The 18,222-nt window shown below is 40.9% G+C and overlaps 1 protein-coding gene across 1 annotated transcript in view; it reads right to left on the reverse strand.

The window, feature by feature from the left end:
- Positions 1-18,222, reverse strand: part of atp10a (ATPase phospholipid transporting 10A) — a 43,089-nt gene that overhangs the window by 13,508 nt on the left and 11,359 nt on the right. The window contains 6 exon segments of the mRNA XM_020609968.1: positions 6,246-6,606; positions 8,478-8,662; positions 8,810-8,936; positions 9,343-9,446; positions 13,999-14,448; positions 14,451-14,544. Of these exon segments, the coding sequence (XP_020465624.1) occupies positions 6,246-6,606; positions 8,478-8,662; positions 8,810-8,936; positions 9,343-9,446; positions 13,999-14,448; positions 14,451-14,544 (1,321 nt within the window).

Raw genomic sequence — 18,222 nt, forward strand, 5'->3', positions numbered from 1 at the left:
TGTCTGGAGAGAGGGAAGTCTGGGCATCTTTGCTTAGACTGCTGCCCCCGCGACCCGGTCCCGGATAAGCAGAGGAAAATGGATGGATAGATTTTTATTCCAAACATAATTATATAAATGATAAATAAAACCCAAGAGAACAAAGCATGCGTGTCCAATCTCTGGCAAACTAATCAAATCAGGCAATCCTTGTTCGAAAAGGAGTAAGAAGAAGTTGAAATCTTTTCTAGTCCTACACCATTTTTATATTTCTCTGTGGACTTTATTGTTAAAAGAGAAAACAACTATCCATTACCTGTCTCAATCAGTCAGACTTCAAGGAAGAAAAATCAGTGGAATAAAGAAAAAACCCTATGTTAAACGTGAGCCCTGTCATGGTATACCGTAGGATTCTAACAGGCTCACTGTTAATTGCCAGCACCATGTAGATAACATCAAGTTGGCTACAACCACTAAAGAGACTTGTTTTTCTCTTTTCCAATGTTGCTTGCTCTCCCTGACGACATCATCAGGTTCACGGAGCTTTAGGGAGAACACAGAATTAACCAGGCAGCTGCTGCACACTTTGCTTTAATGCTTTAAAATCCAAGCTAACAAGCCAAAGTAGCTTGTTGGCTACTCAGGGGGCATGTGCAAAGAGAGGTTAGTTACTGTAGCTGTGTTTATTTACTGGTGCCTCTAGTTGGTTGGCTTAGAATTACTCTGGTACTGGTGTTACTTTTGCTAACAAAAGTGCACTTGCTAAATTTAGGAGCAGAGCAAACCTCTGAGGGCTTCACAGAACAGCTGTATTTATACTGAGATTGAATTACACACAGGTGGACTCTATTTACTAATTAGGTGACTTCTGAAGGCAATTGGTTGCACTGGTTTTATTTAGACAGAGTAAAAGGGGCTGAATACATATGCATGCCACACTTTTCAGATTTTTATTTGTAAAAAATCTTGAACACCATGTATCATTTTCCTTCCACTTCACAATTATGCGATACTTTGTATCACATGAAATCCCAATAAAATACATTTAAGTTTGTGGTTGTAATGTGACAAAATGTGGAAAAATTCAAGGGGTATGAATACTTCTGCAAGGCACTGTAAATCTAATTTACATGGAAGCAAAAGTAGGTGTTAGTGGTGTAACAGCAGATGGGGGACTGACATCTCTCAGGACGCAGTGCTGTAACACTATGGTTAGAGGACAGGCCAATATTAATGCTTCACCATCATCTGCTGTTCCCAGAGAGATGCAAGCTCACAGATTGTTTGGAGCTGCAGTGTTTCCTCCACATAATGTAGCAATGACATAAAAAAGTGCTTCTCTGGCGAAAACTGGACCATCTCCCCTCTCTGGTGCAGCAGAAGCAAACAAAAGGTAAACAGGGACAAGGCAGCCATACAGTAGGTCACACCGACATCGTCATGTCATCTCTATTATGCTACGGTTCATTAAGCCCATGTGTGCAATTATTAAGATGCCTTAAAATAACACTGCTCTAAATCAGTGACCATAGCAAAGGTGCACAAAGTGTGTTTATGTGTGCAATTCTCTTCAACCCAAATTTCAAAGTCAACCCACAATGACAACACAGCAGGAGGCACAGCCGAGAGCTTCACCTCTGCTGCATTACACTGAAGCAGCCAGACTGATAATCATGATAAAAATGGACATGATATAGGAACAAATGTCATGAATTACCAAAACAGGGAAAAGGTATAATGTGTTCATGGTGCCTGAAGACCAGGGAATTTGTTTAAGTTTGTTTGTATGGCTGTGTATTGGAGCCCATTGAATGAGATGCTCAAATTTAGGCTTTGGGACACACTCACCTGAACAGAACTTACATAAATTGCAACATTAGATACAAATGAAGTTTACTGACACTTTGGCTGAAGTCATTAAAACTTTTTTTTTTTTTTTTAACCACTCCACAAATGTCATGTTGACAAACTCAAATTTTGAGAAGTCACTTAGGACATGTACTTTATGCATGACACAATTTTTCCAACGGTTGTTTGCAGATTATTTCAGTTATAATTCAATATATCACAATTCCAGTGGGTCAGAAGTTTACATCCACTCAGTTGACTGGGCCTTTTAACAGCCTGGAAAATTCCAGATAATGATGTCATGGTTTTAGAAGCTTCTGATTGGCTAATTGACATCATCTGAGCCAATAGGAGGTGCAGCTGTGGATGTATTTTAAGGCCTACCTTCAAACTTAGCACCTCTTTGCTTGGCATCATGGGAAAATCAAAAGAAATCAGCCAAGACCTCAGAAAAAATATTGTGGACTTCCACAAGTCTGGTTCATCCTTGGGAGTAACATCTGAAGATGCCACATTCATCTGTAACAAACAATACTATGCAAGTATAAACACCATGGGACAACACAGCCATCACACCGTTCAGGAAGGAGATGAGTTCTGTCTCCTAGAGACTTTGGTCTGAAAACTACAACTCAATCCCAGAACAACAGTAAATGCCCCTGTAAAGACACTGGAGGAAAGTTACCAAAGTATCTGTATCCACAGTAAAACTAGTCCTGTATCGACACAACCTGAAAGGCTGGTCAGCAAGGAAGAAGCCACTGCTCCAAGATCGATACAGAAAAGGCAGACTACAGTTTGCAGCTGCACATGGGGACAAAGATCTGACTTTTGGTAGAAATGTCCTCTGGTCTGATGAAACAAAAATGGAACTGTTTGACCATAATGACCATCGTTATGTCTGGAGGAAAAAGGCTTGCAAGCTGACAAACACCATCCCAACTGTGAAGCACAGGGGTGGAAGCATCATGTTGTGGGGGGCTTTGCTGCAGGAGGGACTGGGGCACTTCATAAAATAGATGGCATCATGTAGAAGGAAGATTATCTGGATATATTGAAGCAACATCACAAGACATCAGCCAGGAAGTTAAAGCTTGGTCGTAAATGGGTCTTGTCCAAATGGACAATGACCCCAATCTGACTCCAAAAGTTGCGGCAAAATGACTTGAGGACAAAGTCAAGGTACCGGAGTGGCCATGACAAAGCCCTGACCTCAGTCCAATGGAACATTTTGGGCAGACCTGAAGAAGTGTGTGCGAGCAAGGAGGCCTCCAAACCTGACTCAATTCCATCAGTTTGTCAGGAGGAATGGGCCAAAATTCCAGCAGCTTATTGTAAGAAGCTTGTGGAAGGCATCCTGAAACGTTTGACCCAAGTTAAACAATTTAAAGGCAGTGCTACCAAATACTAACTGAGTGTATGTAAACTTCTGACCACTGAGAATGTGATGAAAGAAATGAAAACTGAAATAAATCTTTTTCTCTACTACTGTTCTGACATTTCACATTTTTAAAATAAAGCAGTGATCAGGGGTTATGGAAAAACTGACTTTAAATGTATTTGGCTAAGGTGTTGGGGAACGTCTGACTGCAGCTGTACATTCCTGTATAGGCTTCAGTTTTAGTATTATTTTAGTCTCAGATCTCATCTCTAAAGTCAGCTACCAAAGAGATGGTGGCCTGAACACTGCGAGTCTTTAAAAGGAGCTTTAAGGTAAGGTATGGCCCTTACACGAGAACAAGACTGGTCACAACGAGTGTAGTCATGAAGCAACTTAGGATGCGACATCCTGCCTTTTAGACCCAGTATGGGTCAAGTTCCAGAAATGCTAGCCCATACATTTCCTATGATGCAACTCAAAAGCTCCTTTCATTAGATCTAACCCGTCTCCTAAATGGCCACTTCTTCGAAACCTTACACCTAGTGTTGCTTTCGTCAACGAAAATTATGACTAAATATCGTCGTCAACGAACCTTTATCACGTGACGAAAGCGAGACGAGACGCAACGAAGATGCTGGTTGTGTGATGACTATAAATGTACAATGCAATATTGTTGACGAAAAAACGAGACTAAATGTGGTTCACAAAATAAAAACTATGCTAAAATGTCTCTTCATTTTCGTTGACCAAAACGAGATGAAAAGAAATGTTATAACCTTATTTCGTCTCGTTCAGTCGCGTTATTATTATTATTTTGCAGTATTTATTCCCGTGTCTCGCTTCAGGGGCCGCTTCAGGTCGCACTGCGCAGACGCAGGCGACGTCACTTCCTTAAGCCCCACTCGCGGCATTATTTAGAAGATGACAACAAACAAAGTTAAGTCTGACACAGAGAAAGGGATCGATGGCCGGCCAGCCGGGGTTCGTTTTTGGGAGAAAAAGAAGAAACGACATTTGGAAAAATTTTAATTACATAGAAGTGGAAAAGAAAACAGTGTGTTGTGGAAAAAGATGGGGAGAAATGTGACCACAAAATCACACAAAATGTGTATTGGATGTATTCTTGAGTCTATAAAAGGTAACAATAATATAATGTTTGAAATGGGTTTGGCTAAAAGAAACTTTTGGTTTTGTCTATACTACTAGGTACTATATTGACTGGGTTAAATAGAACTGCATTACTAAAAAAAGAGACAAATACAATTTTCATTGACTAAAACTAGACTAAATGTCATCAGTTTTCTGACTAAAATGCTCAGATTTTGTTGGCTGAAACTAGACTAGACTAAAAAAAGAGTATGAATGTGACTAAAACTAATAAAAACTAAAATGACAGCTTCACACAAAGACTAGACTAGAAAGTCACTTTCGGCTTTTCCCGTTTAGGGGTCGCCACAGCAAATCATCACACTGACAGAGGACATTACATAAGTGTTCTCTCTGGGTTTAAACTGTAAATAGAACCTTGTGCTTAAAGTTCCCCTTTAACAAAATTAAAACCAGAATGTAGAACTTGTATAGATGGGAAATCATCTACAGCAACAGTTTCACATGTTTTACAAAAATGTGTTTATTAACTGTGCAGCGGTCAAGGTGAAGCTTAACTTTAGTTAAAGATGGTGTTACAAGCTGATTAGCATTTTGGGCAGGCAGCACCTTTTTCCAAACCTTCACAAGCTTTTGAAATCTTTGAGAAGATTAAATGCCGTTTCTTATGAGAAAAGGAAATTAAATTCATTACATAAACTACCTGAAACATGAAACGCTAAAGGTAATCTGGTTTGAAGCTGTAGGACATAATGTATTTTAGAGCATTTTTAAATTGATATTTCCCCCTCTCAGCAGCTCCGTGCTGGTACTCCAGTGTGTTTTGATCCTTTAGGACGCTGTTGGATCTTACAACCTGGTGACAGCATTAAGGTTTACTGCTTATACTTTCTACTTAATAAAAAGAAATGCTTTACCCTAAACTTCTCAGTCTCCAGTTCTTGTGTGTCTGCCACCATACACACATGCACGTGTTTATGGTGACACGTGATTAAATATTCAGTTTCTTTTCAGAATAGGGCTGGAAATGATTTTATTTCCATGATATTTGTTCACCAAATGATTTTTTGGACAAAAATAGAACCAGAGAAATCAAAGCATGCACATGAGCTGCCCAAGTCCAACTGTGATCTTGTGGTAGGTTGTGGATATTGGTACTCGCATCTAAAAGACAATGTTTTTAGTCAAAGGCTATGGTTTTGCAAAAACTGGGGATCATGCAGGATAACTATATCCAAGACTGCAATTAGATTTCTCTTGAGACAACTTCTCATATGTTCATGTGTCTGGCTACAGCTGCGCTTGCGTGTGCAGTGTTCTGCTCGAAAAAAACAAAAACAAAAACCAGCCAAAAAATAAAAAAGAGAATACACCGTAGAATGTGGACCTGACCCTGGTTGACTGAAAGGGGACAGTGAGGTCTGTCCACATTTTCTCTTTCTCAGTTCTGTCACGGTACAGATTCTATGACACGTCAAACAGACACTCTTGCTCACTCCACAACTCCACCAGTTTCTTCTCCTTCGTAATGGTCCAATAGAACCGTGCGTTCCAAGGCTCAGAGTCAGAGTCTACATCATATTTACTCATAGATATATTATGTATTGACCACTGTTTCTGTGCCTGCTATGCTGCTTCCTGTTTGTTGCTGGAGAGAGCTCAGACTGAGTTAAAACAGCTCAGATCACCACCTTACACTAAATGATTGAGATGACACCAGGGCAACACGACTGTAACAAGACTCTTGATTTTATTCTTACGCTGGAAATTTGTATATGACTAGAAATTGCTTGAAAAGTCATTATGTAAGGCCGACATTGCACTGTCAGTCAAAGCACATCTAAAGCAGCTGGGTTAAGAGCTTAAGACAAAGGGATGTTATACTGCACAGATCAATGTGTGTAAAGTGTGTTGTTGACCTTGTGCTTACCTATGGCCAGAGTCATGACCTTCAGCTTGTTCCGCACCAGTTTGACCACCATGCTCTTCTGCAGTGGCGTGGAGCGGCAGCAGAGTACTGAACGGCAACTCCGTGCAATGGCCAGAAACTTATCCTCCAAACTCTTATCCAGGGCATAGGCCAAGGTACGCCCATCAATTACCAGGCCCAGACGGTGCACAGTGAAGGGAGTGGTGTGAAAGGATGAGGAGGACAATGGAGATGAAGAGGGATTAATCTCAAAGAGTGCAAAGTTTGTGTGGAATGTCTTGGTGGCTTGGTCTGAAGAGCTGCAGAGGAATTTGGCCTGGATGTAGTGTAAACTCTCCTCCAGCAACAACGCACACGCCTCCTAGTACAGAGACAAACACAGAGGGAGTTGCACTTCTGGATCAGAACACTGGGCTTTTAAAGTTGCTTGCCTTGCTTCACATCTGACAACCAGATGCTTAAACATTACAGAATTAAACATTATATGTCCACTTTTAATAAAGGTGGTGTTTTCAATGAGGAGAGTATATACAGATATACAACAAGTATACTGGTATTATGTTAAAGGTGTAGTTCAACCTCTGTACCACAGTCGGTGCTACTTTATCACCTAAACATTTTCCTAAAGCACTTTTTGAAGTCAATGTGACATTACAGGACCAACTTAATGTTAAAACAATCACCCTAACCCAAAGATGATTAGTACATTTTAAAACCTATCACAACTGTATTTAAGACATTTTAAGCCTTAAAATTCAGATTAATTGATTTTAGACTTTTCAAGAACCCGCAGTGACCCTGTTGGGAGTCTTGACGTTATACAGTTGCCAAGCAACCAGCGAAAACTCCCATAAGTCACCACTCCTTGCCAAAGAAAAAGTCAGACATACTTTACACGGATTTGGCTCAAGGTATTGTTTTGGTACCACTCAACATCACAAAGAAAAACCATGGACATCCGGAGAGCTGATGTGATGCCACCACAACTCGATCACCCCCTTGTGGCCGGCTGCAGTATAGGTCAACAATCCCCCTCCTCATCCATGTTAGTGGGTGGGACACGATTCAAGCTAAAACTCAAATATCAAATCAAATTTTCCTAGAGGTGATTTCTGTCATTTTAGGTAGATATTTTCATGTTGGTGTGTGTACAAGTCGTCATTCTTCTGGAAAGTCGAAAGTTATTTGATCATGTAAAAATGGGTGTATTTCGGATGACTTGACAACTTCAGTTGGTGGCCTGATGCTGCCTCTCCACTTCTCATCGCTACTGTGCAGAATCTGGTTGCAAGGAAGCAAAATTGCAGCCGCCGTAGTCATTCATTTGATCTTCAATGCAACATAAAAAGTTGAATGATTCCTTAAATAATATACACATTTAACTATGAGGGAAAAACAGACACATATTTATAATTGTTTTTACCAATATGACATATTTTAGCTGCCACACTAGAGGCAAATTTTTCATGCATTTTCATTCGCATGGCAATATTCTTCGCTCCAAGGTCAATTTTTCCAACTTCCTACAGTGTGCCATGCATGGTGTCAAGGCCTTTCTGTCTATCCACACAGGTCTATATAATGATGCATCTGATTTAGTGAGTAGAAACACGCATTACTATTTTTTTTTAAGAATCAACCTAACATGAACTGTGCTCCTGGTGCATCTGTTGCCAAATGCTCACCATGCTTCAGTACCAGATATAATAACTCACGCATTAAAGCATTAAGAAATTCGTAATTTTAAAGTAGTATAGCAGTAGCAGATACAGCTAATTGTTGTTCATTGGGCTCCCTCAAATTGCTCCTCTGCCTCTTCACACGAAGTGTCCGTTACCTGAGCCAACAGGCTCAAGCTGTCCAGAGGTAGCTGTGGTAAAGCTTCAATACCTAAACCAAGCAGGGAAACTCTCCATGTCCTCATCTTTGTGTCAGGATAGGATCCACCCAAAATTTCCGTTTTACTAATTTTATGTAGTAAAATCACCACTAGGTCATAATTGACTCCATTCTTTTTCATTTAGCCAGATTTATGTTTTATAGCCCAAAACATATATTTGCATCATGTTTGATGTGAATGTATGTGTTGCATTTTATTTGCCTCTGAAAAATTTGCCATCTGTATAAATTATTTGTGCTGCTCCCGGTGTTAAAAACCCGTACGTGACAAGACACATTTTGTGTTCAGTGTAGTAGGGCAGAGTCAGTGAAATTCTGGTTGCTGCTGCTCACCTGAGAATCAGCATTCAATGTCAGGATCTCCTCCTCAGGGTCCAGCAGTTTGCAGGCATATGCTATATTTACAGCCGTTTCCTGTTTGTCACCTGTCAGCACCCATATCTGCAAGCCTGCTTTCCTCAGGGAGGCTATAGTTTCAGGAACACCGTCTTGTAGCCGGTCTTCAATGCCTGTTGCTCCTGTAGGTGAAGATGCTTGACTGTGACACTCCAACATTAATATTATATGCTAATTTACAAAAAAAGGTGTAACATTAAAACTAAAATTCTAGTAGGAACATGGCATCTTCTTGGGAGGCCTAGAGCTAAATAAAGTGTGACAATGACCTAAAAGGTGCAGGTTTGTCTCCAGTCTTAGAGCCGACTCAAAGAGCAGCTGCTCTCTTCCCTGGATGGACGTCTCAGCCTCCAGGTGATGCTGCAGCCAGCAGGCGTATTCCTCCTTGCTCAGAATCTGGCACATAAACACAAACAATCATATGTTAAAGTATTAGGGCAAAATTTAAGAAGGGAGCAGCTTCTCCTCTGGTGCCTACAAGGCAGAGGAGGATCCATGGGAGAATGTGAGACCCTGAGAAGGTGTTTTATCACGCTGCCTTGGTGATGGGCTTTGCACAGGCAGAGATAAAATGAGCTCGGCCTGTGAAAGCATAAATTAACAGCCTGCGAAAGTGGCACAGATTGCGGCTGAGTCATGAAGAATGTCACTTTGGAAGGGTTGGCCCATGTGATTGTCTGCTGTGGGCTAAAAACAAGCCGCCAAACAGCCACTGAGACACATCATCTCCACGTTCTGAAGCAGTTTAATGAGAGAGGGCTTCTGTTCAGCACTTCTTGGTAGATTTATTGATCCCTGGTACCTTTTTTGCAATGCACAGCGTACGAAGGCCATCTGCAGCATACAGGTTCAGGTAGCTCTGGGTCCTGAAGACAATCTTTTTCTGGCGTTTCCCTTTGGCGTTACCTTAAAAATAGTAAAGGTAAGAAGAGTGAAGATGAAATGTCCTTAATTTTAGGGAATACATATAAGTAATGCAAGCATTTTGGTTCCAGATTGCCAACAACTTCTTCCAAGAGGCAGATAAAAGCCATCTGTCTTCACATTTAAATTAACCATGTACACTGCACTGCAAGATATTTCACCAAGACTTTAAAATATTCAGGCTGTCTGGGCTAGATTGAAAAAAGGTGATCTGTTATCTCCAGTTACAAACATCATTTACCTACTTCACATTGTAAATGATTTTAAGAGCACAGAATATTGTTATTTTAGATGTTTCAAGTCTCAGGTTTTGCAATAGAGTCTTGCTTAAGAGTTTCTCTGGCGCAGCATGTTGGCCATTTCTCTGGCAGGGGGACAGCGTACAAACAGATTGGCTGTATCGGTCTCTTGACACAGATGTACCAGCCAACACACTGATCGCCAGCCATGTAATCTCACTGATAACACAACAGCTTGGCAGGCACTGCAGCACATGCACCGCCACGCAAAAGTATTTTTACTGAGAGGAATGAATTAACACTGTCAGTAATCTAAGAATTCAAACACAAACATGGGGCTTTTTAACATTTTTACCATGATAAATGATAGTCAACTAAAGCAGACTTATGGTTGTCTCAGATTAAAGTTATACAGCAGCCTCATCTTTCTCACTTATGAGAGAAAAACATTTTCCTCTTTGGTAAAAAAAAACTAACAAACAAACAAACAAAAACATAAGAACAGCATGAGTTTTCAGATTTTATTTTTTGACAGCACACAAGTAGAACTGAGCAGCGTATATTTTTCCTGCCTCTGAAAATGGGAAAATCTACCAAAAAATACGACTTGTAACCTGTATGTTAAATTACCCTGAAGAGTAACACTTTGTGTGGCTCCCCATTCTGCATGTGCACGAGGACACCTGCAGCAAGTGGTTTCACTCTATTTCACTGACACACAGAAACGTAATACAACAACAAAGGCAGAGTAGAAAACCTCAAAGACAAAGGATACACAGAAGGTATCTTGGTGAGTAAAAATGTAAACAAAGTTTGTTTACATAAAACCTTAACAGGGCATTTTTTTGGAACCTTTAAACTTTTTTGATATGGCTAATGTGTTTGCAAAAAGTTGCCTATTTACACATCCAGCAGACAGGGGACAGCATTACCTTTCATTTGGAGTTGTGCTTCTGTTCATCTGATGAATGCAAGTCCAACATTCACTCTGTTAGTTCTGTTTTGGTTTACTTTAACTCCTCAGGGATATTCTCTATCAGTTAGCTGCTAAATGTTCCACGCCGTTCACCAACAAGATGGAAGATGGTGCACAGCAGGTTTTTAAAAACAAAAAGATTTTTCACCACAACAGCTGCCTGCGGTGTCTGACAAACAACAGTCAGAGAGCAGCTAGAGTAGCCCAGGGAAAGTAAAAAGTTCTCTGTGGGTTCATCACCATGAGTGACCCCCTGAGCATCACATGTAGTTGTTCGATTAATGTTAATCACTCATTACAGCAGCTTTAATAATATGATTTTGTTCAGTTTGACAAATAAGTTGCAAATACAGGAGAGTCAAACATTTTTTAAATTAACTGTCATAGGGAGACTTTCTTTTAGTGAAAAAAATTTAACAGCATTAAAAGGTAAATTCTGTTTTAAGGTATAATTTGCTGTTCAACAGGAAACATCAGACAAAAACTCCAACTTCTAAGCCTCAAGGGTGTACAGTCTACCTCCATCACCTCCTTGTGCTGTGTTACTGGAGTGACACTGAACAACTCCCTCGTCGACCTGAATAGAGCTATTATGAAGGTCTGTGTTATGAGGAGGCCCAACTCGTACTGCATTTTGATTGGCTGGTTTGATCCAGTGGTAAAACAAAGTAGTGAGTTGTCTGTGTAAAGAAAGACCCTCCCAGCCATTAAAGCTGTTGAATTAAGACATGTTGGAAGAGGGGTGTGGGCGTGTGTGAGGACTGTCTCGACGGAGTGTCTCCACTCTGGTGAACAGCGGCACTCTATGAATTTTAAGTAAGTCAAAAGGTTCTGAAGATGGCATGCTGTGCCAGCTCAGACACTACTCTATAAAGGACATTAAAATGAACAATCAGCACAGCCATATACCTAAATGCAAAGGGACTAAAGTGACCCTTTTAATGGAAAACCAATATAATAAATCATATTGCAATCCCAATTTCCTCAAAAGGACTGCACATTAGCTGAAGAGCATGCTAAAAAAAGATGGGAGCAATTGCCTCCACTGATCTGTTGCAGTTAACAAGTCTTCATTCACCACAGGAGGATGATTTGGCTGGAACTTGTTTTTCTAAGTCGCTTTGTTGACAAGATCCACCTGCCTCTAATGAACAGGCGGGAGCCACTAACCAGACGTGAAATAAATGATTTACCATGCAACAGGACAGGTCAGCATGTTTTTATTGAGAGGAAATCAAGATAAGCTGCTGCGCAGGCTGACTAAGACCATCACAGCATAAATATCTGGAGTAAACATGGCCAGCTATTGAGGTGTTTACCCCCAACACTACACCCTGAAATTAAATCCAATCCATCCTTATTAAATCACTGCCACTGTGAAAAGAAAAGCTAGTTTCAGATATCTTAAAAGGAGCACTCATGACATTTAGTATTGCACTTCCATAAAACTGGGGGCATTAGAGACAAAAAGTCTAAATGATATCTTGACTTGTAGTCCCTGGTATGGGTCCCAAAACATGTTAACATACACGTCCTATAATGTGACTCAACATATTCGGTGGCCCCTATCTCCAAGGTAAATGCTCACTTTACAGGTATTTTTAACACCTGTAGTTGGTTCATTTAGCTCAGCCTACTGAGAAAAAAATATATACACTGCTGCCTGTTAATTGTGGTCTAGTTCATGTTCACACCTGTCTTTGTTCTTAAACAATCCATGAGAGTACACTTGGACTGAAAGGTGATTCAGTGATTGGATAGTTTTGGTGACTGTCATCTTGTTGTACCAGTGCCTCACAGTCCCATATGGACAAAAAAACTGACATCAAGTCATACTGTACTTTACTAAACTGTATATCATAAACACTGACAAGGAGATTTTTAAAATCCACAATATTATGGGAGAGAGTTACTGTGCTTTCACTTACTTTTTTTTTTTTTACTGGGAAAATGCTTTGGTGCACTGCTAAATAGCTCATTAGCTTTCCATCTGCAGCACCTGAAACATCACAGAAATGCACCTCTGCTGTAATTTGACTTCTCTTTCTGATTTATCAGGGAAAATCCTCATGATCACGTCTTGATGACAATAGAAGTTACCATGGTTTCAAAATCATCTGTATAAAAACAGGCTGCATATTGCTTATAGAGATTGGGAGATCGCTTTCTTAAGCGTTCACAATGAGCAGATGAATTTATGAGTTTAGTCTTTGAATCTCACATATAGTATCTGCTCTCACACAATCTTGTGGCTGCTCTGCTTCGCTTTCACACCACAAACAAACTGCACCAGAATCAGTTTGACAGCAGATCGATGCCACCTAAAAAGAAAGGTCTCAGTCAGGCTGCTTAGCCCGCACCAGAGGTCAACAAAGCTTTCACACCCCCATAAAAAAACAGACAGGCAAACACAGTGCTGTTCGTTTTAACCAAACCAAACAGGTTAGGTGTGAAAGCTCTATGGATCAGTCTGAAGTCTCAAGGCCAATATTTATTTTCTCAGACTTCAGAAAGCTTCCTTCAGAGCCACAGAAGATGTCGAACAGTAAATAAAACTAACCTGTGACACATAAACTGAAGTTTATGAATAAAATGCCTCTTGCATGTGTGGCATTTTACAGAATAAATAAATTAATCAATTTAAAAAAACAAACAACTTAAATAAATGTTATTTCCAGTACAGCAAACTGCGTATTTATGTCGAGCCTTCAGTGTTAGGGCTGAAACAGGCCTTACTGAACAGCCCTACAGATGTCTGGTCATTGTGAAGAAAGCATTAATGGAAAGTGCCTGTGTAGCTCTTTGTGTGCCTGGAATACTAACAACTTAGTACACCTTTGCCATTAGGATGCTAACGAACGTAAAGTGAGGAAACTAAGGTTTTTGAGTTCATGGGGGAGAACACAAGGAAGCCCCGACTTTGGGCACTGAGCTCTGCAGTAGCGACCCACAACTTCTTACACATTTTACTGTACCTCATACTTTTACGTCAGTGGAAAGCATGAAAGTTTGGGATAGGAGTGGCTATGTGCTCTGTAAAGACAAAGACCACCACCCTGTGTAGGTGTCTCAGTCCACAGAGAGCAAACAGTATAATCACGGTTTTTCACATAACTTGAAGCAGCTACGACTGAAAACAATGCACCATTTTGGACTGACCATGGTGAAGTGAAGATACAGCACTCCATACCACAACACTATGTGGTACCATCTTAAAACCACGTTAAAGGCAGTGTATTAGTGTGCCACCTTGAAATTCACCTTTATGTTCTGATAAATTCTCGGCTGGACACAACAAACTGGATTTGTGTTCTCCTACCTGTGTCTGGAGGTTTGATGAGGTCCATGATGACAGAGTCTGCTCCTTTAGTGTACACTGTGATCTGATCTGTCAGCGGGTGTCTGACCACAACAGACATGCGCTTCCTAGTTGAGTCAAAGCCCAGAGTGTGCAGCAGCTCAAAGTTCAGCTTCCCCAGGTGTGGTAGCTCCACGGTCACCTGGTCAGGGAGGCGTCCGACCAGGGAGCACTTGTAGGCCCTGGCAGCGTAGACTAGCGCAGCCTCATCAGGTGACTCAGCCTCGTAGCGCAGTTCACCTTCCTCGGGGGTGCAGGCCTTCCCATCATAGCAGGGCAGGACGGTGCTGAAGGCATGATCCAGGCTTCCAGGATGCTCTTCATCCAGTTTGGTGAGGGTGCTGTCTGCAGAGGGGGAGGACAGCACACTGGAGCATCCCTTGTTGGAAGAAAGAGACTGGAGGAGCTGCTGCTGTTAGAGCCTGAGGTTAGTCGGCTAGGAGTAAAGCGCTTGATGAAGTCCTCAATGGTCTTGACTGGGGACTGACTGGGAACTTTAGCCCAAACCTCACCCGGACCTGGAAAACAAAAAAAAAAAAAAAAAAAAGACATCTGAATGAATGATTACAAACGTCTTTACTTCCTTTACTTCCTCATTAATACACCATGCCTCTGTTTCCACATAAGAATCAGCCTTAGAGGTTAGGACTATTAGGGGCTTCCTATCACTGGCTTTACATGGAGCAACTAACAACTCACTGAGTGGCGCAGTTGGTTAAAAAAATTTCATTCCTTCTTGGACACTAAGCTCAGTCAAAGCTAAACACACAGAAATGATACACACTTTTAGATTCAACTTGACTAACACTTTCATTATATCTGATGTCCACCACAAATATATGTCCATAAATCCACTGATAACTCTAGAACCTGCCTGAGAATCATTTTAAAGTCTTCCCCAGTATAAAGGTCATCCAGGGACAGTTGTCTGAACATACATGAATACACTACAAACAGTAACTGCTAATAGCCAAGTCATATTTTTAATAGTGTCAACTGAGTAAAATGTCAAAAAGGTTCTAAAAAACAAGGTTCAAGTTGTAGGCCACAGCATAACTCACATGGCTTGATTGTACTTTCCTGCTAAGGACTGCCAGGATAGTACAAAGTATGACAAAGAATAATGTGCTAAATCCATTAACATTATTTTTTTGTGTTGCACTACCATATATATATATATAGTCAAAACACTGGTTTATCGCACCTGAGTTCAATTTCTCTAGCCACACCCAGGCCTGATTACTGCCACACCTGTTCGCAATCAAGAAATCACTTAAATAGGACCTGCCTGACAAAGTGAAGTAGACCAAAAGATCCTCAAAAGCTAGACATCATGCCGAGATCCAAAGAAATTCAAAACCAAATGAGAAAGAGAATAATTGAGCTCTATCAGTTTGGAAAAGGTTATAAAGCCATTTCTAAAGCTTTGGGACTGCAGCGAACCACAGTGAGAGCCATTATCCACAAATGGCGAAAACATGGAACAGTGGAGAACCTTCCCAGGAGTGGCCGGCCGACCAAAATTACCCCAAGAGCGCAGCGACAACTCATCCAAGAGGTCACAAAAGACCCCACAACAACATCCAAAGAACTGCAGGCCTCACTTGCCTCAGTTAAGGTGAGTGTTCATGACTCCACCATAAGAAAGAGACTGGGCAAAAATGGTTTGCATGGCAGAGTTCCAAGACGAAAACCACTGCTGAGCAAAAAGAACATAAAGGCTCGTCTCAGTTTTGCCAGAAAACATCTTGATGATCCCCAAGACTTTTGGGATAATACTCTGTGGACAGACGAGACAAAAGTTGAACTTTTTGGAAGGTGTGTGTCCCATTATGTGTGGCGTAAAAGTAACACCGCATTTCAGAAAAAGAACATCATACCAACAGTAAAATATGGTGGTGGTAGTGTGATGGTCTGGGGCTGTTTTGCTGCTTCAGGCCCTGGAAGACATGCTGTGATAAGTGGAACCATGAATTCTGCTGTGTACCAAAATATCCTGGAGGAGAATGTCCGGCCATCCGTTTGTGACCTCAAGCTGAAGCGAACTTGGGTTCTGCAGCAGGACAATGATCCAAAGCACACCAGCAAGTCCACTTCTGAATGGCTGAAGAAAAACAAAATGAAGACTGGAGTGGCCTAGTCAACGTCATGACCTGAATCCAATTGAGATGCTGTGGCATGACCTTAAAAAGGCAGTTCATGCCCGAAATCCCTCCAATGTGGCTGACTTACAACCATTCTGCCAAGATGAGTGGGCCAAAATTCCTCCACAGCGCTGTAAAAGACTCATGGCAAGTTATCGAAAACGCTTGATTGCAGTTGTTGCTGCTAAGGGTGGCCCAACCAGTTATTAGGTTTAGGGGGCAAACACTTATTCACACAGGGCTATATAGTTTTGGATTTTGTTTTCCCTTAATAATAAAAACCTTCATTTAAAAACTGCATGATGTGTTTACTTGTGTTATCTTTGACTAATATATAAATTTGTTTGATGATCTGAAACATTACAGTGTGACAAACATGCAAAAAGATAAGAAATCAGTAAGGGGGCAAACACTTTTTCACACCACTGTATATATTTATTTTATTTTTTTACAGTACTAAGACTCATTGTCCCATCAAATAGCCCAATTTATTCTCAAGATAACTTTCAATCACTCATGTTAATGGGTGCAAGTTGGTTTAATAAACTTGTTGTGATGATTCCCATTTAAAAACTAAAGGCTATGGAAACTAAAAACCTTCACACATAAGGCTGTAGGTTAAGATCACTTAGTTTGATGCATTTATAAATAAATAAATACAATTTAAAAAAAAAAAAAAAATCCAGTAGCCTGTAGCTTTCGGCATCAAAATGCCAGAGTCATTTTCATTCAGGTGCTGGGTTAGCCGCAAGCACATCATAATAACAGTAAATAAAAATAAATCTGAACAGGTCTGTGCCTCTGGCTGGTAGGGCAGTGAGCTGGTGTTCAGTGTGTGGAGAGGAGAGGATATCAGCTCTGAACAGGGCGACCACACCCACACACAAAATGGATACACAAGTTGGATTGCACCGAGGAACATCAGAAGGACGCCGAGAGCTTTAGAAGTTTCTGCGATTTTAAGTGTTTTTATAGAAGTGCTCAAAATAACATGCAGCACTTTGAATTCTTTTTATCAAAAGTTATGAAGTACTCCCATGTTGTTAAAGAAACAAAAAACATGTGAGGTCAGCGAGGACACCCTGATTGACCCGGACTCCCTGGAAGAACAGATCTTTAATCTCAATGGGACCTTTCCTGGCATAAAATAAAGAGAAATAAATAAGATAAAAAGAGGGACCCTTGTGTTAGTTCGTAGGAAGGATATCAATAGAATTAGTCCCTACTGGATGCTCTACTGACAATCCTAAAATACCTCCCAGCTTTCTACATAATTATTCTTGTCTTACAGCCAAACTTATGAGCATGTCAGTCAGAAGACAGCTGTCCAAACATTACAAAGTACGAGACTCCAAACAAAAGCAACTTGACATTTTATTTTCTGCAGCTTTTTGTAACTTTGTGAGCATTCCAAAACCTGACGGTCACGATGCCAGTAAGTGCTGCGTGGGCGTGGTCTCCATTCCATTTAAATTCGGCACATGAAACAGCACATGCTGCTTGTGCCGACCTGAGGCCATGGAAAATTGTGGCACATCAACAAAACAACATGTGGAGTCCAGTAGAACGGTGAACAGCAGCCTGTTTGTGGTCAGAAAATATGGACACTACATCTCCCCAGTTGCCCACAGCTTTTTATTATGAATCAGAAACTCTGCAGAGAGGGTATTCATTGCTGTTCTAGACTGTGTAAAATCATGATTGGATTAAATAAAACCCACAGAATCACGCTTGACATCAAGATTGTGTCCTGGTGTCTGGGCTCTTTGGGGCAGTATTCGCTCGGTGGTACAGGCTGTTCACTTTGTGCTCAAAAGCAGAGACATCATGTTGCTTAATATGAAAGAATCACCTATTTTCTGGAAATACTATTATCAGCTGATGAAGATCAGCATCATACTGTATCACCACTTCTTGTGCTGACTGCAATCCATTTAAACAAGTTTCCCTGCCCTTGCAGCTACGTAGCAAGCGGCATGCTGGCACAGGTAAACCAAACACAGCCACTGTGCACTGGGACGATGCAGTTGTAGGACACCTC

This window comes from Monopterus albus, unplaced genomic scaffold (assembly GCF_001952655.1).
Source record: "Monopterus albus unplaced genomic scaffold, M_albus_1.0 scaffold103.1, whole genome shotgun sequence".
NCBI lineage: Eukaryota > Metazoa > Chordata > Actinopteri > Synbranchiformes > Synbranchidae > Monopterus > Monopterus albus.